Source organism: Protopterus annectens, chromosome 8.part0 (genome assembly GCF_019279795.1).
Source record: "Protopterus annectens isolate FY-2018-M chromosome 8.part0, PAN1.0, whole genome shotgun sequence".
In the NCBI taxonomy this organism is placed as follows: domain Eukaryota; kingdom Metazoa; phylum Chordata; order Ceratodontiformes; family Protopteridae; genus Protopterus; species Protopterus annectens.
Genome location: NC_056741.1, coordinates 1,100,445,556 through 1,100,469,010, shown reverse-complemented (window position 1 = coordinate 1,100,469,010; position 23,455 = coordinate 1,100,445,556). Strand labels below are relative to the sequence as shown.

Below are 23,455 nucleotides of genomic sequence, written 5' to 3'. Positions count from 1 at the left end.
GAACCAAAAGGGTCAGAAGAAGATGTGGTTCGAAGTCGCAGCAGTCCCAGCCTGCTCCGGACAACCAGTCCTTCCGTGGCAGAGGAGGACAGGGAGGACGCCGCCCTAGAGGCAGAGGGGCTCCCAGAAACTTCGGGTCCAGGGAACCTTTCTCTGAACGGCCGCAGCAGCCCTGAGGGCTGCCCGACTGCTCTACTCTGGAGGCAGTCGGGGACGTTCGGGCACCTAGCGGCATGGGAGTCCATAACATCGGACCGCTGGGTTCTCCAAATCATATCCAGGGGATATCGCATTCCTTTCCTTCACCTTCCAAAGATGCAGTCCCTCCCAGACGTACCACCCGGTCAAAGGGAGGCCGCTTTAGCAGAAATTGGCCATCTGCTAGAGAAAAGAGCCATCCAGCCCGTTCCCCCAGATCGGATCAGGGTTCTACTCCAGGTTCTTTTAGTGCCAAAAAGACGGGGAACTAAGACCAATCCTAGACCTCTCTCTCCTGAATCTGGCAGTCCCCAAAGAAAAATTCCGAATGGTCACTCTACAATCTATTCTCCCCCTTCTGGGAGAATGCCACTGGATGTGCTCGATAGATCTCAAGGACGCGTACTACCACATCCTAATGGACAGGCGCCCAGGAGGTTTCTCCGCTTCGGCTGGGAGCCAGTCACTACCAGTTCGGGTCCTTCCCTTTGGTCTCACCACAGCCCCAGGGTGTTTACCAAAGTACTAGCAGTGGTAGCGGCCCACCTGAGGCTTCAGGGGTGCAGGTCTTTCCCTACCTGGACGACTGGCTCCTTACCGCCCCAACAAGGCATCTACTTCTCTCGCCAGACTCCTTTCTCCATCTTGCTCCATTTCTGGGCATCACAATAAATACAAAAGTCCAACCTGGCACCCACTCAGCTCTTAGATTTCATAGGGGCCAGACTAGACACAAGGAGTTTACGAGCCTTCCTCACTGCGGACAGGATTCTGAATCTGCAGCTCAGGTGCGGCCATTCTCCATTCATGTTCTGTTCCAGCGGAGTTGGTCCTGAGGGCTCTAGGGTCCATGGCTCGTCGATAGCTCTTCTTCCTCTTGCCAGGCTCAATATGCATTCTACAGTGGACGCTCTTAGTACAGTGGTCTTACCTTGCTCTCCCATGTATCATCCCATAGCGATCAGCAAGGCTTGCAAGCGGTCCCTCTTGTGGTGGCTCCACTCCCGGATCTCCACGAGGGTCGCCCATTTTGTGCTTCTCCCTCTCGCCACGGTGACCACGGACGCCTCCGCCTCGGGTGGGGGCACTTTGGGCCGGACAGTCCAAGGCACGTGGAACGATACAGAGACCTTACTGCATATCAATGTTCTAGAGATGAGAGCTGTGCTCTTAGCGTTGCTAGCACTTCAGGACTTTCTTCCCTTGGGAACAATTGCGATTCAGTCGGACAATATGTCTGTTGTCTGGTACATCAACAAGCAAGGGGAACAAGGTCTTACCCTCTTTGTCGAGAGGCCATGAGAGTTTGGGAATGGGCAATTTCCACCAATCGCTTTCATAGCAACGCACATTCCGGTCGGTCCAACATCCTAGCGGACAAGCTCAGTCGCACCATTCTGACCCCTTACGAGTGGTCTCTCAATTGTCAAGTAGCGAACGCATATTCGCACGGTGGGGAACCCTTCATGCGATCTTTTGCCTCTCCCTCAAACACCAAGTGCGACAGTTTTTCGCTCTGATACCTCCTCCGGAGGTACCCCAAGAGACGCTCTGGTGCATGCTTGGCCACCCGGTCTTCTGTATGCCTATCCACCCTTGCCTCTGATGCTGCAAGTTCTTCAGAAAGCCTCTCGGGTGGGTTGCAGAATGATTCTCATTGCTCCGTTCTGGCCTCGACAGATCTGGTTCCCCTTCCTAAGGTCTCACTCTGTGAATCCTCCTTGGATTCTAGATCCTATTCCGGATCTGATATCCCATCCATCCTGCATTCCTCCTCCGAACCTGGACAGCCTGAAGCTGACCGCTTGGCTGCTCCAGTTCCACTCTTGATAAGGACTCCCGGTATCTCTTCACCGGTAAAGGCTATTTTGGTGGCGGCTCATAAACCAGCCACTAGAAAGGTTTACCGAAGCAAATGGAAACGTTTCTCTGTGTGGGCGGAGCGGCAAGGCCTAGATCCCTTCACGGTTCCTCTCCCCGTAGTGCTTGATTTTCTAACCTCTCTCTTTAATGATGGTGCCAGCAGTTCCACAGTCAAAGTTCAACTGGCGGCAATTTCTCACTATCACATTGGTCAAGAGTCTAATCCTCTTATGTCAGCCAAATTGTGCAAAACTTTTCTTAAAGGTACTTTCCTTCTCAGGCCCCCTATTAAGCAAGCAGTTCCTCCTTGGGACCTTTCTTTGGTCCTACAGGCCTTGACCGCTCCCACTTCCGAGCCCGCGGCTACAGTGGACCTCAAATTCTTGTCTTACAAGACAGCCTTTTTGGTAGCCATTACATCAGCCAAGAGAGTTTCTGAACTTCAAGCTTTATCAGCTAAACCTCCTTACTTGGTTTTTATCCGGACCGTGTCTCCCTCAGGACCAACCCGTCCTTCCTTCCTAAAATCGCTTCTGAAGCAAACATCAATCAATCCATTAACCTCCCTGTTTTCTTCCCTAAGTATGAAAACAAAGGTGAATATAGGCTACACTCTCTAGATGTTCACAGGCAACTAAGATTTTATCTCAACAGGACAGCTGGTCATAGGCAATCCGACCAGCTGTTTATTTCCTTTGCAAAATTCAATTTGGGCAAGCCAATTTCCAAAGTTTCTCTGTCCCGCTGGATTTCACAGTGCATTTTATTGGCTTATCAAGCGTCAGGAAGGCCCGCACCGGTGGGTGTTCATGCCCATTCAACCCGGTCAGTTTCTACCTCAGCAGCCTTCAAGGCTAGGATTCCTCTGGATGATATTTGTGCAGCAGCTACATGGGCTTCGTCTCATACATTTATTTCTCACTATAAGTTGGATCTTGCATCCAGGGGTAGAGCATCCTTTGGCTCCGCGGTGCTCCGGAATATCCTTCCATGATGGCCGCCCAAGATTCAGGTAGCTGGGGACTCTGTCCCACAGGTTGCAGACAAATGAATATCCTACTTCAGATTTAGAAGTTATGTACTCACCATAACGTTCCATCTGAGTAGGTGTATTCATTTGTCTGCAACCATCCCGCCCTCCTATCCCCCTGGCCTTTCAGTTTCCTGCATATTACTGGTTACCCTTTTGAGGGTATTGTTGCTTTGGCAAACTCGATCTGAGGTCATGAGGGTAGAGCAGGGCATTATGGGTGAGGGGAGGAGCTGAGAGCTTGGATCCATAGCTGGAAACTATGCCGGTTCGGATCCGATATCGGATCCATAACCCACAGGTTGCAGACAAATGAATACACCTACTCAGATGGAACGTTATGGTGAGTACATAACTTCTAATTCCTACCATATTTGAAGTATTTTTTTTTTTGTTTGTTTTGTTTTTAGCCATGGTTGAAGTCTTTTGAGTATTTGCAAGGAGGTGCATGTATCATTTGTTGTTGCAGTGTTTTTTCAATTCTCTCTGTCAAAAAAAAAAAAGCCAAATTTTCATCTTGATAAAAACAGTAAAAATGTTTACTACATTCTTAGACTACACATTTATTGGAAGGGTGTGATTGCGATTGCTAAGTTATCAACAACAGAAAAAAATTATAAGAATTATTTGTGTGAAAAAAGTTGATGTTTGCCTTTATTTCTGTATCTTCATTATATGCTGCTGTAGAATCTTTCAGTTTTACTGGGGAAAAATAATCTAAATTGCATGTTCGATTATCACGATATCTTTACCTGTCTAATTCCTAATGTTGTGACCCGTCTTGGTGTGGTAAGACCCAGAAAAGGTAAATACTATGTTGAATACATAAAATTAGATCTCATATTTCAGTAAGTGCATGCAGTTAACCTAGATTTTTTTTTTTAGTTCTAGAAAACTTCATAATTCAACGAAAGGTGGGAAGGCCTAAAAAAGGCAAGTATCACTTAACTATAGTGTTGTAAAACATTGCATGTGTGTGTCTGTGTGTGTGTGTGTTCATATCTGAACTTGTTACTCTGAGTTTTTTTAACATGCCTGCTAAAGGTTGCCTGAGTATATTTTAGAAACAGTTTTTTTGGCAATATTGCTGCTGTTATTGGCAGTCTCTTCATAGCCGCATACTAGTATCAGTTGTTTCCTGCAGTTGACTGTATTCACTTGATTGCTTACACAAAGACTTTGAAATTAATGAAGAAGAGGAGGAAATTGCTGGAGACCCAAATAAGCTGTGAAGATGGACAGTAAAATGCAGCTGTGTTTTAAGACGTGCACTGTTTTTTGTTGGTGGAATGACAGAGGAAATAATGCAAATTAGTGGATAAACCAGTGGGAGGAGTTTGACAGAAGGGTGCGGGACCGTGATTACATTAAAGCTAAACCATTCTGAGCCGCCAAGAAGGGTGGCAACCTAATAAATAAAATACTGGGTTTGTGGCGTGAGATTAAATTAGAAGATACTGAAGCCTTGTAGTCTAGTGCTTAAGAAAGCATCTCCAGAACATTATGTTAAACTGCAGTGACTTTGTTTAAAGGGGGGGTCATGTCATCTGTAGTATGAACATTGACTCTAAATGATAGTCACTGTTCAAGTGACACTGCAACCCCATGTGCAAAAAATAGGAAAAGGGGTTGTGACTATGGATAAGTTTATAGAGGGATGCAGAGGAGATTTATTTGATTAAAAGGAAATGTGCAAGGACTAGCTTTCAAGGAGAGACTAAAGAAGGAGCAGGTGGTGCAAACTGGGGAAGGGACATGAGATGAACATGTGTAGATTTGAAAACAGTGATAGGAGGAGTTAAACCTGACAGAAAGGCAAGACCAAGGGACGCTTGGATATTAAAGGAAAGGGACACAAAACCCATTTGGAATGATTCTTCATCAGTCAGAGTATGGTGGGCCCGTTACATTCTTTGACTCGTGTGTAAGAATGCTGAAGTATGGAAAGGTTTGTGAGAGGTTGTGGAAAGGCAGCGCTGACTACTTAGTGACAGCAAAAATTATTACTGTAGTCTTTCTTCTTTCTGTTTAGTTATGAATTGCTCATGAATACTTTCTTCATTCTTTCCCTATTTCTGCTGTACTGCCTTTGCCTGTGAATACTCATCACTTTCAGTGCATATCTCTTTCTGAAAATCCGTGAAGCTCTAGAAAAATATTTGCAGCTTGTTACACACACAGAGATTACATTTGTTGTTGGGATGTGTCGTTGGCATTTTTGGCAGGGTATTACGCTGGGATTATTTAAGCCATATTTGATATTAAGGTTCAGCTCGTAGCCCACACCTGGTCATTTTACTGATGGAGAAAATCAGCAAACAGCTCAGAGAGGAGAGATCAACAAAGCTGCTGTATGCAGATGATATGCCGTACAAGCAGACTCTGAGCAAGAACTTCAGCAAGTGGTAGATGAGGAGTAGAAAAGTGAAGATGCAGGAGATAAAAATAAGTACAGCTAAGATGGTTGTCATGGCAACAGTTTGTGAGAATCAGAAGCACCTGAAAACCGAGGTAGAATAGAAGATAGATGAACAGGTAAAAGATTTGTGCATCTGGAAGGTGCAGTTGAAGAGAAGGGAAATCTGAGTGAGAAATTTATAGCTAGAATCACAAGTGTTGCAGCCATCTGGAACAAAGTGTCACATGTAGTGTGTGACAGAAGTGCCATGTGTCTAAAGTAGTGTATCCGGTGTTTCTGTACGACCCAGAATTGTAGGTAGTGAAGACAGAGCAACTGAGGAGTCTTATGGTTGATGAAAATGAAGTCCCTGAGACAGGTAGCAGGATGCACACTATGGGAGAGTTGATAAAATGAAGACATCAGAGCTGAAGCCAAAGTAGCCGGAGTTGCAGAAAAGGACAAAAAGAACATTTAGGTCGTTAAGTCATATGTGCAGGAGTGATGAAGATAATTTGGTAAAGCAGATTTGAGAGAGACAAAAAGAAAGCAAGAAAGATGAGAATATTCAGCCAAGAAGTGGATGGGGATTGTGTGAGAGAGACTGTGTGTGGCAGCCAGGCATGACTGGAGAAGATGAGAGAGTAGCACTAGTTTCATAGGCTTACACTAAGCTTATGGCCACAGAAGACCACTGAGAGATTCAGCCACATCACAAAATACTGTGGGATATTAATGGTTAAGTAGACATTCCCCTGGGGAAAAAAATTGCCATCATTCTTGCATTTATCCAGACCAGCATATGTGGCAACAGTTTATGCAACACCAGAACCCTGTATAAATGTGAAAAGGGGAGGGTGATACCGATTTGACATTTGACTACATCAAATAACATGTTGTGTTTTTTTTTTTTAGAACAGGGACACATCCTCCTGTGTCATGTTTAATATGTCAGAATTTCAGCTGAGAAGCTAACCTAGAGTTACATAAAATGTGAGAACTATTCACCTTGGTTTTGACCATCTATTTCCCTTTTTAGGCAGAAACTCCTCCAGCCAACATCTTGCTGGTTCTGCAGGCCTTGTCTTTATTACCTTTAGTTATAGAATATTTAGTGAATTACAAAAATCCTTATGGAGCAGATTGCTGGTCTTTGTTTTGTTAAAATTGGTCCCATTGACAGTGCATTGTAATACAGGCCCTAAGGGTCTGGCAAGTTTTTTTTCCCCCCAGGGATCTTAGGAAAAGAAGTTTCACCCAGTGTTTGGTCTTGATCCTTAATTGACACTGGTGACATCATGCAGGTCAAAATCTGGCTATCCAACTAGTGTAGCTATCTCGGTGTTTTATAAATGTCCAATATTTTACCTGGCCTCCCAAGGTGTTTCTGTCCCACCGCTGTATTGCTGTCTATTCTTTTGACATTGTCTATAGTGAAGAGGGAGCCTGTGTAGGCTTAGGTGGAGGGCAACAAGCAGAAAAAAGGCAATTAAAATTCATTACTTACATGGCAGCATCAAGCCGCGGTGGTACAGTGGTAGCGTTGTTGCCTCACAGCAAGAGGTTCTCCTGTTTGATACTCGGCTGGAGTACCTTCTGTATGGGTCTGCATGTCCTCCCTGCAGTCGAGTGGCCACCGAAAGACATGCGTGAATGGGCGTGCTTTCGTTGAAGGCTGGGCGTCAGGCTGGCAACTCGGCACCATAAAAATCTACTGCCAATCATTAGCGGACCGGAGTTCCGCTGTGGTGACCCCTAACCGGGAAAAGCCAAAAAGACAAACAAACAACTTACATGGCAGCATCATCTTAGTTGCTTTTACTGTCACTGTAAGACATTTGATAATCCCCCTGAGGGATCTAAATTTTATAATGAGGTATCACCACTGGGATGCATAGTCATTTTTGGGGGATGAAGAAATGGCACTTGCTGGAGCTAGCATGGGAAGGCTTGGAATAGGGCCATCCTGTATCTCAGTCCCTCAGGGATGGGCATTGACATGAAGGTGCAGTTGTGGTTCATGCATTTGGCTCACCAGATGTGAACATGGTGTCCTCCCTGAGTGGCTGCATGGAAGCATGCACGTACATGAGTAAGTGCACTAGCCTCTGCAGTGATTGAGGTTGCACATTACTGATGTAAGAGTGAGAGCTACACCTTGAAAGAAAGGGAAAAAAAATTTGCCAGGGTGTTAGTGAGAGCAGAAGTGATCCCTGTCTCCTGGATGACGACATAACCTGAACTGGTAAGAGTTTTGTTGATTGTCAGGAACATGGCAAAAAACATACAAAAAATACTGCAAGGTTAGGTATGGATCAAGACTTAAGAACATCATTTGCAGTGTGGTAGGAGGGGAGAATGCATAGAATTGATGTGAAAGATTGATTGCTAGGGATGGGATATGACCATTGGACTAATGCAGGGGATGAGGTTTATCCTTGGTCAGTATTCTTCATTGAGATCAGTTTGAAATATTTGACGGAAGAGAAAATAGGACTGACTTCTTTGCAGATGTCAGAAAGAAGGTGGATCAATAGAGAAAGGAGGAACTTCTGTAGAAGTATTTTGAAAAGGTGCCTTAGTGGGCAGAAGGGTGGTGAATGTGGTTCATTACAGACAAGTAGGAAGTACTGCACTTGGGGTATAGTATCCCTAGTATGAAGAATCAGCTCAGTGGGGCATGGAACTGATAGCAGCAGACCTGTGAAATGACCTTTGGGTGTGTATTGTACCCTGACTAGACTTCCAGTAGCAGAGTGAAGGGGCTGTCCCGGAAAAAGGTAAATGCAGTTTATCCAAAGGTGGATGCACTTTAAAAGCAAAGAAGTAATGTCTGTGTTCTGCATGTCCCTGATCTGGGCACACAATGTGCACTGTATTTAGTCTTGGAATTTAGTTGCTGTATGTGGGGGCCTACTGTAGGGGTTACTTTTTACCCTTCTGCTTTCCCTGTTATTGGAATGGGCTGTCTGTTTAGTTGCGGAGGATGGAGATTGATATGACAGGTTGTGTCATGCAAATATGTAACAGTAGAGAGCCGATTATCTGAACTAATTGGGACCAAGGGTAGTTCGGATAATCAAACATACATTGAACTAGATAAAAAATCTTCTAAAGTCTTGTTTTTTCTGCACTCAGAGAATACAATTTTCAACCATTCAGCAAGTCCAGTGGACAATAAAGAATATTTTTTACACACAAGCAGGCTACACATTCAAAGAAACGCGAACAAGCTAATACGTATAACATTTAAATATTCAGACTTGATTTTTCCTACCCAAAAAACATCAACATAATTGGATGCTACTTCCCACCTGGACAAAATATCCTTCCATTAGAAAACCTCCTCATCTGGTCTACCCACCATCTCCCCCAAGAAACTATCATTTTTAGGTGATTTCAATATTGACTGGCAATCCTGTTCTGGCAACCATCCCAACCCATCTTCTAAACCTTCATGGCTTCACCCAACTAGTCCAGTCGCCAACCAGGATAAATAAAAACTCCAACAAGCACAGTACCCTGGATTGGATACTAGTCAGTCTGAGCCTCCAGTCGTATATAGCAGGCTGCTTATCAGATAGCCTCAGTGATCACTCCCCAACATTCCTACTCACAAAACACTTATACCAAGCTAAACCTGTCACCTACCATCAGATGCGTAAAAAAATAAACTTTAACCCACTCACATTCATCTCATCCCTCAAAGAATGTAACTGGCATCCTCTAAAGTACCTCAGTCTTGATGACGCAGTTGATTTTTTTAATACTACCTTCCTGAGCATTCTTAATTACCACGCCCCCATAAGACTTTCCAGAACCAAAGCACAACCCTCTCCATGGTTACAGAAAACCACTAAGTTAGAAATAAAAAACAGGGATAAAGCCTGGGACCACTGGTGCAAAACCAAAACCCCCTCAACTAGACAGAAATTCTGAGAGCTACGCAATAGAGTCAAAAAGCTAATAAAACAGGACAAATTGCAATACTACCAGTCTGCCCTAGACTCCTCCCAACACAAACCCAAACAATTGTGGTCCTCCATAAACTTCATCCTCCACCCAGGTAAAGTCAGTACCCCTCCTCCTAACATCCCTCGCTCCTCCGAAAATATTGCTACCTCATTCAACACGCACACTTCACACAAACCATACTATCACTAGCTAGACAACACAACCCCCCTCCCCTCCAACCCACACCTTCAACTAGTAATCAGCCCACTGTCTTCTCTTTTTCTCCTGTTCCTACCTCCAACATAAAAAAACTCTTAACTAAACTTAAGCCCACCAAATTAGCTGCAGATAACCTCCCAAGTGAATACCTACAAATTGCAGCTGATGTTCTAGCCTACGCAGGATCCATCTTGATTAAACCAATCTCTGTCAGAAAGTTACGTTCCCACACTGTGGAAAGTATCACATATAATTCCCTTCCACAAAGGTGGCCCCTCCACAGAACTAACCAATTATCGCCCCATAGCTATTCTCTCTGCACTCTCCAAAATACTAGAGAGGTGCATTCACTCTCAGGTCTCAGACTACCTCCTTACTAACAACATCCTTTCCAATACTCAGCACGGTTTCTGACCAAACCATAGCACCACCACTATACTTTAGCTTAAAAACAATGGCTCTCTCTTCTCTGTTACTTTCCTAGACCTATCTAAAGCATTTGACATGGTCCCACACAAACAACTCATCTCTGTCCTCAATAACCTATCCTTCTCTGTCAGTCACCAACTAGTTTCATTGTTACCTGTCTGACCGCCAACACTCCGTTGTATGGCAGAATGACGCATCTCCCCAACTACCTGTCTCTATAGGGGTTCCCCAAGGATCCATCCTTAGACCCCTCTTCTCTATTTTCACCAATAATCTAGCCTCTGCCACCAAACGTGGCACACTCATACAATACGCAGATGACTCAACCATCATCTGCTCAGCCCAGTCCCTACCCAAACTGCAAAAAGTCACACAGGAAGCCTTTTCCTCTGTTTAAACTTGGTTATCCGATGCCCAATTAATACTTAACCCAAACAAAACTAAACTACTCATCTTCCAACCCACCAAACATACTCAAAACAACTCTCACTTAACATCACAGCAAAAGACAATGCCACTATACACCCAACAGAACACACCAAATTGCTAGGAGTGGAAATAGACAAACTAAAATATGACATTCACATATCCATGACCATAAAAAAAGTTCACAAAAAAATAGGAGTGTTATACAGAAATAAGCAACTTCTCACCAAAGCAGGAAAGATTTCAGTAGCAAGTTCCCACCTTATCTCCACCCTACTTTATGCCTCTCCAATATATACCAACCTAAGGCAATGCGATCTAAATGAGCTTGAGACCTGCTACAACAAAATCGCCAAATTCGCTACAGGGGCATCCTACCTGTAGTCACCAATGTCTCTCACTTGCTGAACTAGGCTGGCTTGAGCTCCCTCACATCCTTCAATGGTATCAACTCACACTTGTGCCCACAAGCTAGTAAACCATCCACTAAAAGTCCCATCCCTCCAGAATCTACTCCAAACCTATCGCACCACCAGACCACTAAGATCCAGCAACAGAAATCACTTAGGTTACTAAAGCCAATAACTCTGCTGGAGAAGCACTATTCTCGTGCGCCATAGCCAAATTATGGGACTTCCTCCCACCCACAATTACCTGTGTACCATCATGCACCCACTTCAAAACTTTACTAAAAGCGCACCTAAAAACATGCTGACTATGCCCTTGCAACTCCCCCTCTAATATCACCCACCCCATCCACCCACTACCTTTCTTTCCACCCCACTAAATACCTTGATTATAGCAAGCTCGGATGCTCATAAGTCTAACTACTTATTATACAGCAGGAACTTCTTATTGTAACAATTGTTAATGTCTTATGTACTTCGCAGATGATAAAGATTCTAGTTGTCTACTGATGTACTATGTTGTTAATCTGTAACTATGTTTGTAATGTTTGTAATTAATTGCTATGTTGATCAAATTGTTAATTGCTATGTAAATCCACTGTAACTACTGTCTGTTTTTTAACTGTGGAGCTTTTCTCCCCGGGCCTTCGCTGAAAATGGACTTACGTCCAATCGGACAGTCCCGGTCAACAAATGTAAATAAGAATAAATAAAAACTTTGGAAGACTGGGTTCGGATAATTGACATTTCGGATAACTCGCGTTCGGATAATCGACTCTATACTGTAATTGTATATTTTTGCATGATTTTTTTCTCTGCTGCAGATTGTGTGGCTGTGATTAAATTGAGTATCACAAGTGCTTGACCCACTTATTTTGTATTTTTGTAATGCAGTGAATATCATAAGGTGACCATTGAGTGTGCCGGCAAGAAGCTGCACTTTTAAGCATGGTAATATGAGAGAAAATTATTTCCAATTTGAGCATAGCAGAAGAAGAAATCCCACCAGTTACTCACTGCAGAAGGATGTCTTCCAGGTCAACTGATATGGAGAATATATACCATTTTTGTACCTTCAGATTACTCTGTTTTAATTAAATTGAGTCCCATCAGTATTTGCTATGGTACTGGGGAGAAGAATGTTTGAAATGACCTTGAAGGATGTGTAGAGTTTTTCCATGGTAGTTTTCATTCCCTATTTTACTAAATTTGTTCAGTATTTAACATGACTGTAAATGGCTTGAGGCGGTATGGTTAATAAAATACTCATTACTGAGTGTATGGGGCATTTAGTTAGAGGATGACTACTTTTGAAGCTGCTTTGGTAGTCCTCAAAGCCCTCAAGCATTCCCTTCTGTTTCCATACTAAGAGTTACTTGGGATCGTTTTCTTGGAAAACTACTAGGATTATTTTGTTTTGTCCTTTACAGTTGTCATATTTCTAGGCCAAATACTCACTTTACTAAATTAGATGATTTTTATGTTAGCCAGCAAGGACTTGGCCTAGGGATCCTTTTCAGCCGTTATTCAGGCAGTTGTTTAATAATTAGTTTAACAATTCAAAAAGGACTTATAGAGTACAAGTAGCAGTAAAGTGCTTGTCTGTATTGGTTGACATTGCTCCTTATTAACAGTAATAGCTCAGTTTACTGAAATTGCAAATTCATTCATTTGTTAAGAATGGTAAATGAATTGTTTGGCTGCCTGATGCAGAAGAATGAAGTCCTGACCTCAGATGAACAAGGTTCCCTTAGCAGCGTGAACATTGGAGGTGTTGGGAAGGGAGGGTGGGAGTGAGGGGGCTGACCTCATCTCTAGTCCTTTTTTGGCTTCATAAGATTCGTCCTTTAACTTTGTACAATGCCATGTAATGCATTTTATGAATTTAATTGTATAAGGCCTATGCCCTATTGCCCCATCCTTCACTGAACTATACTGAATCCAAATGTAACCCCTCAAAGCTTTATCCTAAAGGAGTTTACTTTTTAACAAGTTAGTTGAGTGGTTTAATCGACCCGCGGTGGTGGTGCTGCGGTAGCGTTGTCGCCTCAGTAAGACGCTGTCCGGTTCGATTCTCAGCTAGAGCGTTTTCTGCGTGGAGACATGCGTGAATGGGCATACCTTCGTTGAAGGTTGTGCGTCAGGGCTGATAACTCGGCACGTAAAAAAATCAACTACCAATCATTAGTGGACCGGAGTTCCCCTGTGGCGACCCCTAACCGGGAAAAAGCCAAAAGACACAAACAAACAGTTGAGTGGTTTATTCCTGAGTTTCATGAGAACAGCAGGTTTAAATGCAGTTCTAGGCTTTTATGTATTATTATAACCTGCTACTAACTCCTTAACATTTCTTAACTCATCTTATATGATGCATCTTTAGGGAAAAAGTGTGAGTTGGGTTTACTAAAATAGATGCATTCTGCATGGGTCTATATTAAATCAGCAAACACTGATTTATTGACCCCATGTAAGTTAAAGCTTACAATCCTGAACACTTAGAACAGCGATTTTTTTTTTCCAAGGGAAAAAAATCGCTGTTACACACACACACACACACACACACACACACACACACACACACACACACACACACAGACACACACAGACACACACACACACACACAGACACACACACACACACACACACACACACACACACACACACACACACACACACACACACACACACACCCTTTAAAACATTACATAAAGTGGGGGGCTTTGCCCCCACACCCCGATCCCTCACACCCCTTTACTTAAATATACCAACTCCGAGATCGCCCTACAGTGACGAAAACGGCAAAGTAACGGAAGTGGACAAGATATTTCTTTCCCAGGGAAAGAAATCCCTTATGTGCCATTTCGTGCTTTCAAGTTCAATCAAGACGCATTCGAAGGAATGCTTCTTCGATCATATAATAGGAACCCATTCTGCACTACTCTTGGAGCACTATGTAAAAGCAGGCTGGATAGAACCTAGGGTATCATTGAAGGAGACCAATAGAAACTCTTTATACTGATCCTTTTACCTTTTTACTACAAGTAAAAAAAAAAAAAAAAAACAGCCTGTTGGTGCTGAAATCACACTACAGAAACAGCAAAATCATATATTCAGGCTGTAGTATGTACAGATATTAAAAATCATAAGAATGAAGATGACGTGGGCATCATATTCAGTGGATGAAATTCATGTTCAAAGACCATGGACCAACTGTCATACTCAAAAAGGAATAACATTATTTTGTATATTAGAACATGTTGTCAACAGTCATACTTTAGAATTAATCTATGTACTTCCAGACACCCCCAGGCTACAGCAGAAGAAGCTCTGCATTTCTTTTCAAGGAAGGTCATTGTTGTTTGAGACATGACTATAGATTGGAAACAGGCTCTTGATGTTGACTCTCACCCCATTGTCCAGCTAAACCAGTTAGTTAATCTTGCTATCAGAACTAACAAAGTATTAGGGAAATTGCATTTGACTTATTTTGACCTCCTCTCATGAAAACATAACAGTGGGAGGGGCTATCGCAGGCATAGATAGTGACCCTGTACCTGTCTTTACCATAAGGAGTAGATAAGGGCTACATCCATAGAGCATATTAATATTCATATATAAGAAATGGGAAACATTTTAAGCCATCTCTTTTTATGTACTTTACTAAGTGGGCCTACATATAACCTCAAACTGGATGAGGCAGTTGATCATTTCTGTACAGTGTTTATTGAAGTGCCCACTGCTTATCCACCAGATCGCTTTTGCAGGACAAAGATTGTTAAATTGCTGTGGATCACACCTGTTATCACTTGTAATGCCATGAAGTAGACAAGCATACCTTTCAATTTTAGCTCATTACAAAGAACTTTCCTTATTTTGAGTCTTAAAAAGTTTAATGTTATGTAGTCCTATCTCGCCTTCATTCTTACATGTGGGTTCAAAGCCGATCCTCGGCTCCGACTTGGACGATTACAAAGCTCGAAGTCTCTAAGTTGGCTCGTGGCAAGGTAGGTATCCCATAATGCAGTGGTATCAATCCCCAGATCTCGTTTGCCGCTTTACGAGTTCAAAAGTGCTCTTCTTGGCCGGGGCTAAGTTTAATTCTTTTTCTACATTTTTTCATATTTGCAGACTGTTTTCTCTTAATAGTTAATAGATAGTTAGAATATTGTTATTTAGAGTATAGAGCAAATTACTGTTAGTTAGACATTAGTTTATTCTAAATTGCTGTCGCTGATTTGTCAATTGTTTGGCCGTCGTTTTTCCGCAGGCCTGTTGTTGGTATCCTGTAGCGGTAGTTGATCTATATTTAGTATTTGCTGTTAAGTCCTTGTTGGCTTGTTGTAGTTTTATAGCATGTGTTTGAATTACAGGACTTGCTGTTATTTAGTCAGTTGTGTTGCTATTTAACCTATTGCCTTGTGTGTTGTCTTTTCCTTAAGCTAGGTATCTTAGTGAAGCGTTTTGTTCAACGGCTTGGCCCTTTTAAGTTAGAGGACCTAGTCCTTTCTTAATATTTCCTTTCCATTCTACAGGACTAGGCCCATTTAAGTTAGAGGACCTAGTCCTCTGTTAATCTCACCTTGCCTTTATTGTGTGCTGTGTTCCCTTCTTTGAGCAAGGCTAGGCCCATTTAAGTTAGAGGATCTAGTCCTCTCTTTGGTTTTCCTGTGGTGTGCTTGTTCTTTCCGCCAAATAGTTAAGATCCGTTTTAGTTAGAGGACTTAACTAATCTTTCCTAGTCCCTTAGCATTGTTTTTCCAGCAGTTGTGTCTAAAGAATCTAAAGAAAAGGGCCATAAACCTTCGGGTTTTAAAAAATGCACTCAGAAAATGTCCATAACGGACGGGCATAGTGTATGTGTATACTGTTTGGGGGCCATTCACTTGCAGGAGACTTGTACTTTTTGTCATTCCTTTAGTTCGAGAGTCCTTCAAGAAACGAAAAACAAGTTCATATTGAAAGGTCTCCTCAAACCATCCTTTGAGGAGGATTTGGGTAGTTCTTCCTCCTCACAATCTACTAGATGTTTATGTAGAAAACTGCAAGGAACCACCACGATAGATAAATAATTTATTTTAACAAAAGGAACAAGCGCTTTCACGCACCACCATGGCGCGCTTCATCAGGTTACATTAATGAATTAAAATTCAGTGCTTAAATACAAAAAGCACTCCCAATTATTTAATCAAGAGCATCAATTAAGACAATCAATTAATTCATTTTAAAAAGATAGCACCAAGATACAGCAGCAGGCTTTGGGTAAGCAAAGCCACTAAAACATGCGTAACTTTATTATGCATATGAATCTATTAATAGGGTAAAGGAAACCATTCCAAATGCAAAAGCGGACTTCATATTCAAAACTATACGACTCCGCTTAGATATTAATAGTAATTCCATATCACAACTTAGGATCTAAAAATCTGCCTATTTCAAGTTATATAGAAAATGTGACACTATTGTAAATTTATACAACAGAATACAAAATGAAAAAATAATATAATTAAAATAGTTAAATAACTATCTAGGTGCTGATTTATATATTATACTATTATCAGCCAATGCATTATGCACATTCATACTCATATTATCAAATTAATTATATAAGAATCAATTAAATGAGTATATGAATATAAATTCATGCACATTAAAAATAAATCATATATATATATATATATATATATATATATATATATATATATATATATATATAAAAATTATTATAAAGTACTTAATATTTATTTACTTTATCAACTCATTACTTATAATGAAAAATAGGTACTTAAAAATGTGAAAATCAAAATAAAATGAAATGAAACGAAAAACAAAGAAGGGGGCTACACTAAACACATCATGGAGAATGGAATAAAAGAGAACTGAATCTACTAGATGTTCTTCGTGTTTCACTGTTGCAGTCATCACACTTGGGATATCTGGCTGCAGGTAGCCCTCAGTCTGCCCGAATACCAGAGTATTTCTGCGTCGGTTGCTGTCACTTCAGGACTGACGTCAGGATTATAAAAACAGGCAGCCAGCACCATTACATCAGTCTTTTTTGCCGAGGAGCCCGAAGCAGAAGCAGTTCGCATGAGTGCCGGTCGGCCGCTACCTGAGTTTTTATTTCCGATGTCAGAAAAGTTAACAATTGTCTCGCCTGTGGAAAGCAAATAACCACACTGAGATTTCCATTCTTACTGCGTCACCTGTTTAGGCCCAGACCACGACATACCTTGCTGTCGGTTTTGTGCATTGTTCAACGCCCAAACTATTCGTCGTCGGGTCCTTATTGTAGCTAAACACTTTCATTTTCTATCTCCGTATTCCGAAATGGCTTCGGTAAGCCGTCTGTCTACCGATCTTCCGAAAAAACTTAAGGATAAAGGCAGAGACAGACCGCACAGGTCCAAAACTGCCGACGACACTTCCGTTAAGCTAGTTGCCAGTTTGCCGGCACTCTGTGAGGTGCTTTCACAGTCCCTGATGCCCGCTTTGATGAATTCGCAGACCACTACCGAGACCTGTTTGGAGTCCAGTATGCTTCGAGACTCTTCTTTGACTACAGAACCTGTGGATGTCTCTACCTTGGATGGGTTCAGAGCCGCTGTGCAGGCACCGGCTTCCGAGGAAGTTCTTCGCATTACTGATATTTGACACAAACCGACAACTTCTTTTGCGTCTTCAGTTTTCTAAAACTGTCAAGTTTCTAAGGCCAAGAGTACGAGCTACTGCTAAAAAAACGATGACCCCAACTCAAGCATCTGCTTCCTTGCCACAATCTCAAATGCTTAAAATGGCAGAAGACCTGATCATGCTGATTAGGGAAACCAGCCTTCCCCTGCTAAGAGAAAGAGACCTGTCCTCAGCAGCTTTAACTGACCAAGAGTCCGACTCTGAGGTTTCTGAAAATGAAGACATGCCTTTATCTGCCTATGTGGATTCAGATGCGGAGCAATCCATTCCTTCTACTTGCCCTCCAGAGGATTTTTCTTTTGGTGAAACCCTACATACTTTGAGAGAGCATTTCCACTGGGAATGCCAGGATTATCCTCCATCCAAAAAGAGACTCGGGGAATTTTTAGATTTACCACAGCACAGACCCTTAGCTATCCCTCCTGTTCTGGATGTTGTAGATGTCTTTATGGAATCCAGTCTAATTCCTGATACTTTACCCCCTGCTCCAAGGAAACCAGACAGGTGCTATGGAGTCCCTGACTCTCACAAATTTCTTTTCAAAAATCGTACTGCTGACCCAGAGGTCATCTCCCAAGGGCCTAAAGGAATAAAAACAACTACAGCTAAGAATCCCACCCCTTCGAACAGGGATTCCTGAGCTTTAGACATATGGGGTAAAAAAGTATACACCTCTGTAACTCTTGCTATTAGAGCATTGAATTGCCGGTTCCACATGCTGAAATTCCGGAAACATACTATGCAACTTCTTAAGCAAATATTATGTACCTTTCCTGACTGTGCAGAAAATAAAGAATTACAGGAAGCTTATGCATTCTGCAAGCCAAGTCAGCAAGCATACCCTGCAATGTGGGTTTGATGCCCTAGAAGCATCTTGCAATCACAGGTTCTGTACATAGAAGGAATGCTTGGCTTAAGGAGCAGACCTTGCCAGACCATGTCAAATCAAAATTACTGGACGCTCCTTTGAACAAGGACAATCTGTTTGGCACCGAAGTAGAAGAGGTTTTAAAAAAGATGGAAGAAATGGCTAAGTCTATGCAGACAGTCAAAGATTTTTTGCAAGTGCAGCCTCCAAGATTCAGTAGGCATTGCCCCTCAAAACATTGGTCCTTTCCAGCCCCCTCAAGGCCATCTCAAACTAGACCTAGGGGAAACAGACACCCCCCCCCCCAAGACTACAGTCTCAAGTATGCAGAGATCTAAGCAATGGAGTACCTCCACTTCTAAAACAGGGAGTGCTAAGCCATCCCCTTACGGAAAGAATTCACAATGACTTCTCAGTTCCACTCCTCGCCTCAGCCCACCTACTCGTGCCCCTAGGAGGAAAACTTGCCCACCATGCAAAAACCTGAACTTCCATCACCAACGACCGATGGGTCCTCAACATCGTATCCCAGGGGTACAAATTTTTATTTCCACACGCTGCCAACCCCAAAAGGGTTCCCAGTCCTTCCTCCAAACCAGTGAGCAGAAGCACAAACCAAGTTCAATCCCTGTTCTCCATAAGAGCTATTCAGCCTGTTCCCGCAGAACAGATAGGCCAAGGTTTTTATTTCAGACTTTACCTGGTACCCAGAAAAGAGGTCACCTGGCGTCCAATCTTAGATCTATCCATTCTAAACACCTTCCTGGTGGTACCAAAATTCAAAATGCTCACTGTACAGCAGCTTCTACCTGTGCTGTCCAAAGATGCCTGGTTAGCCACCCTCCACCTAAAGGAAGCCTATCTGCACACCCCTATCAGGCACTCATGCAGGAAATATCTACGTTTCAGGGCAGGATCTATGCATTATCAGTTCTCTGTACTTCCCTTTTGCTTATCCACTGCTCCCATAGTCTTCACAAAATGTGTGGCTCCAGCCATTGCCTATTGCAGACAGAGAAAAGATTCAAATATACCCTAACTTGGACGACTGCCTGATTCAGTCAGACAGTCAGGAAAAGCTGCTGCAGCACCTGACATTTGTAAAGGACCTTCTAACCTCCCTGGGGTACCCTATCACGAAAAGAAATCAAAACTAGTCCCCACTCAAAAGATTGTATTCCTGGGAGCAAGCTTGGACACAGTATCCCAGATGGCATTCCTTACTCCAGAAAAACAAGCCTATCTGACAGCCTACCTCACTCAAATGACCACCAGAACCCAGCTGTCTGCAAGGAAAATCCTGCCGGCTCTAGGGTTCATGGCCTCCTGTATTCTACTAATTTCATAAGCCAGACTGCATATGAGGAAACTTCAGTGGTACTTGAAAAGTCTTTGGTGCCAACATTCTCAGGACCTGGAAACTATCATACCTATCATACCTTGTCTTAGGACAGACTTTCTTTGGTGGGCAGCTGCATGCAACCACAAGAAGGAGCTTCCTTTTACACAACCTCACGCTGCCCAGACCCTAACCACAGACGCATCAGACTATGCCAAGGGGGGCACATCTGGATGGCAGGTGCATTCAGGGCCACTGGAGCCCAAAAGAAAATTAATCTGCACATCCACCAAAATGAGATGCTAGCTCTTCTGCATGCTCTGACAGCTTTCAGATCCCTACTCTCACCAGGGACCCTTGTGATAAAAACTGACAACACCACAGTGATGTGGTACATCAACAAGTAGGGGGGAACCCACTCTTACCCCACTCTGCAGTCTAGCCACGACCCTATGGAACACAGCCTTTGCTATGCATATTCATCTGCAAGCTCAATTCCTACCAGGCAAACAAAACTGTCTGGCAGACAACTTAAGCAGAAATCTCCTAGACTCTCACGAATGGCAATTAGTCCTCAGCACCTTCAGTCTTCTAACCCAGAAATGGGGTACCCTGATGGTGGACCTATTTACCTCACCTTACAATCACTAGCTCAGCAAATTCTGCACCAGGGTACCTCACAGCAAAGCCTGGAAAGTGGATGCCGTATCCTTCCAATGGGTAAACCTCTCAATCTATGCATTTCCCCCTCTGCCTGTTCTTACAAGAGTACTACTCAAGATAAGACAGGAAAAACCAAGGGCAATCCTGATTTCCCCAGACTGGTATGCCAACACTGGTACCCACTACTGCGCAGTCTATCACCGGTGCCACCTTGACACCTACCCCAGATCCCAACCCTCCTCATTCAGCAGGAGAGGATGATCATGCATCCACAACTGCAAATCCTAAATCTTGCAGCCTGGCTTATTCCTTGAATTCTCCTCCAGTGGCCAGCCTAACCAAACAGATGCTGGACGTCATTCTTGAAACCAGAAGACCCAGCACAAGGAAATCCTATGCTGATAAGTGGAAAAGGTGTTCTTCCTGGATTCACTCTAAAGGAGCGGACACAGCACTGCCCTCCGTACCTCTCATCCTTGATTACCTAGCAGACATACTCCACAGAGGCCTATCCTTCTCTTCCATTAAGATCCATGTCTCTGACATCTCTGCTCATAACAGCACTGAGCCACCTCTCTTCTCTCACCCTCTCATCAAACAGTTCCTGACAGGGGCTAACAACTTAAGGCCACCAAGAGCAGCCCCCACCCCTGCTTGGGACCTTAACTTTGTACTGGAAAAGCTCACGCTACCACCCTTTGAGCCTGCAGCATCAGCAGAGTTAAAATTCCTCTCTCGGAAAACCGCCTTGCTTCCGGCCATCACTTCAGCTAGAAGAGTGTCTGAGCTACAAGCACTTATGGCTGTGGAACCCTTCATTATTTTTCATACTGACAGGGTCTCCCTCAGGACTAACCCTACTTTTATGCCTAAAGTTGTGTCCAGTGTGGCTCTCAACCAATCTATCCATTTGCCCACCTTTTTCCCTAATCCTTAAAATAAGGGGGAAAGGATCCTGCACTCTTCAGACTTGCACAGACTGCTCAGATTCTACCTTGATAGGACTAAGCCCTTCAGGAAATCTGACCAGTTACTAGTCAGCTTTGCACCAGGGGCAGAGGGCAAGGCCATATCAAAACAAACTCTCAAAATGGATAGCACACTGTATCCATTTCTGTTGCAAACACCATGGGAAACAACCCCATCAGGGGGTCAGAACGCATTCCACTAGGGCAACTTCAACCTCTACAGCATTCCTCAGGGGAAGTCCCTACCAGGGACATTCTGGAAGCTGCTACTTGGAGTTTTGTTCACACCTTCACCAAGCATTACCACCTGCCTATTTTTTCCAAATCAAGGGCGTGTTTTGCAACAGCAGTCCTGCAGGGCATACTAGCCAGCCCCAACTCTTCTTGACTGCCTCCACCCATTCTTCAGCTTTGGGAATCTACCAAAGTGTGATGACTGCAACAGTGAAACATGAAGAACATAGTACAGTTGTGTACACTTACTATAAATGTAGATGTTTGAGTGTATTCACTGTTGCAGTCCTGGTTTCCCACCCCACAGCCCCTTTCTCTCTCTCTCTCCTCTATTTCTCTTACTCACCCATTACAGGGCTATTAGTATTTACTTTTTACTGGTGGTGTTTTTTCAACCATAGCTTGGCTCTCTATTTGGGGGCAAGAAAAGTTGATGTAATGGGCATTGGTTGTCTGTTTTTATACCCCTGACATCAGTCCTGAAGTGACAGCAACCGACGCAGACATACTAAGTCTCTGGTATTTGGGCCAACTGAGGGCTACCTGCAGGCAGATAACCCAAGTGTGATGACTGCAACAGTGAATACACTTAAACATCTACATTTATGGGACGTGTGCACAACTGTACTGTCTCCTTCTAGCAGGAAAGAAAAGACTGTGAAAAAGGCATTCTCCAGTGTCCTCCAAGAAATCTGGACCTCCTGAAAAAATTTGAAAAACCACCAAAGCTCTCACCTCATCGGCTCCACTGCCTTCAGAACTGATTGAGGTTATTACGATTTAAATGCCTGTATTGCCCCCAAGTACTTAAGAGCCGAAAAAAAGATTCTGTAGCTCGGAGCCAGTCAACAGATATCCCACCAGTCTTCTCTACATTGAGATCACTTATTTTTTGGAGGTCGCACTCTCCAACCCTTTCTTCCAGGTCCTCTAGGAGCCTTTCGGATGAAGATGTGGAGAGGGTGGCGCACAGACTCCTGAAGGTCCCGGGGTTGGCAAATATATGAAAAATGGAAAACATTTTATGCCATCTCTTTTAATGCACTTTACTAAGTGGGCCTACATATAACCTCAAACTGGATGAGGCAGTTGATTATTTCTGTACAGTGTTTATTGACGCGCTCACTGCTTATCCACCAGATTGCTTTTGCAGGACAAAGTATGTTGAATTGCTGTGGATCACACCTGACATCACTTCTAATGCCATGCAGTAGACAAGGATATATTTCAATTTTAGCTCATCACAAAGAACTTTCCATGTTCATCGTGTTACACTGCTGCAGTCATTACACTTTGGGTATCCTGCCGTCAGGCAGTCCCGCAGTCGGCCTGAGTTCCAAAGTCTTGGTCTGGCGTCGGTTGCTGTCGCTTCTTCCCTGACGTCAGTGCGCCAGGGGTATACAAGATGCACTCGACACCATTTTCTTCAGTCTTTCTTGCCACGCGGTGCCAGAAGCAGTTCACAAGTGCCGGTCGGCCGACTCCTGAGATTTTCGAAGTCGAATTTCAAATCCGAAGTCTTCAATAAAGCTAAGTACCCCGTTGGGGAAACTTTTTTTCTTGCCTCAGGCTGATGTCAGAAAAAGTTAATAATTGTATTTCTTGTGGGAAGCAAATACCTCATTGTGGGAAGCAAATACCTCATAAGGACTTCCACTCTTACTGTATTCCATGCCTAGGCCCTGATCACGACATCACTAGTTGTCGGTTTTGTGCTAGATTTAACAAACACACTATAAAAAGACGTTTTGATTTTGCTTTGCACTAC

The 23,455-nt window shown here is 43.2% G+C and overlaps 1 protein-coding gene across 43 annotated transcripts in view; it reads left to right on the top strand.

Moving 5' to 3' along the window:
• The window catches only part of LOC122809254 (titin-like), a 3,339,665-nt gene that overhangs the window by 756,297 nt on the left and 2,559,913 nt on the right, over positions 1-23,455 (top strand). For all 43 annotated transcript variants that reach the window (XM_044080625.1, XM_044080596.1, XM_044080621.1 and 40 more), the window contains one exon: positions 3,977-4,024. In XM_044080625.1, coding sequence (XP_043936560.1) covers positions 3,977-4,024 — 48 coding nt within the window. The remainder of the gene's footprint in view (positions 1-3,976; positions 4,025-23,455) is intronic.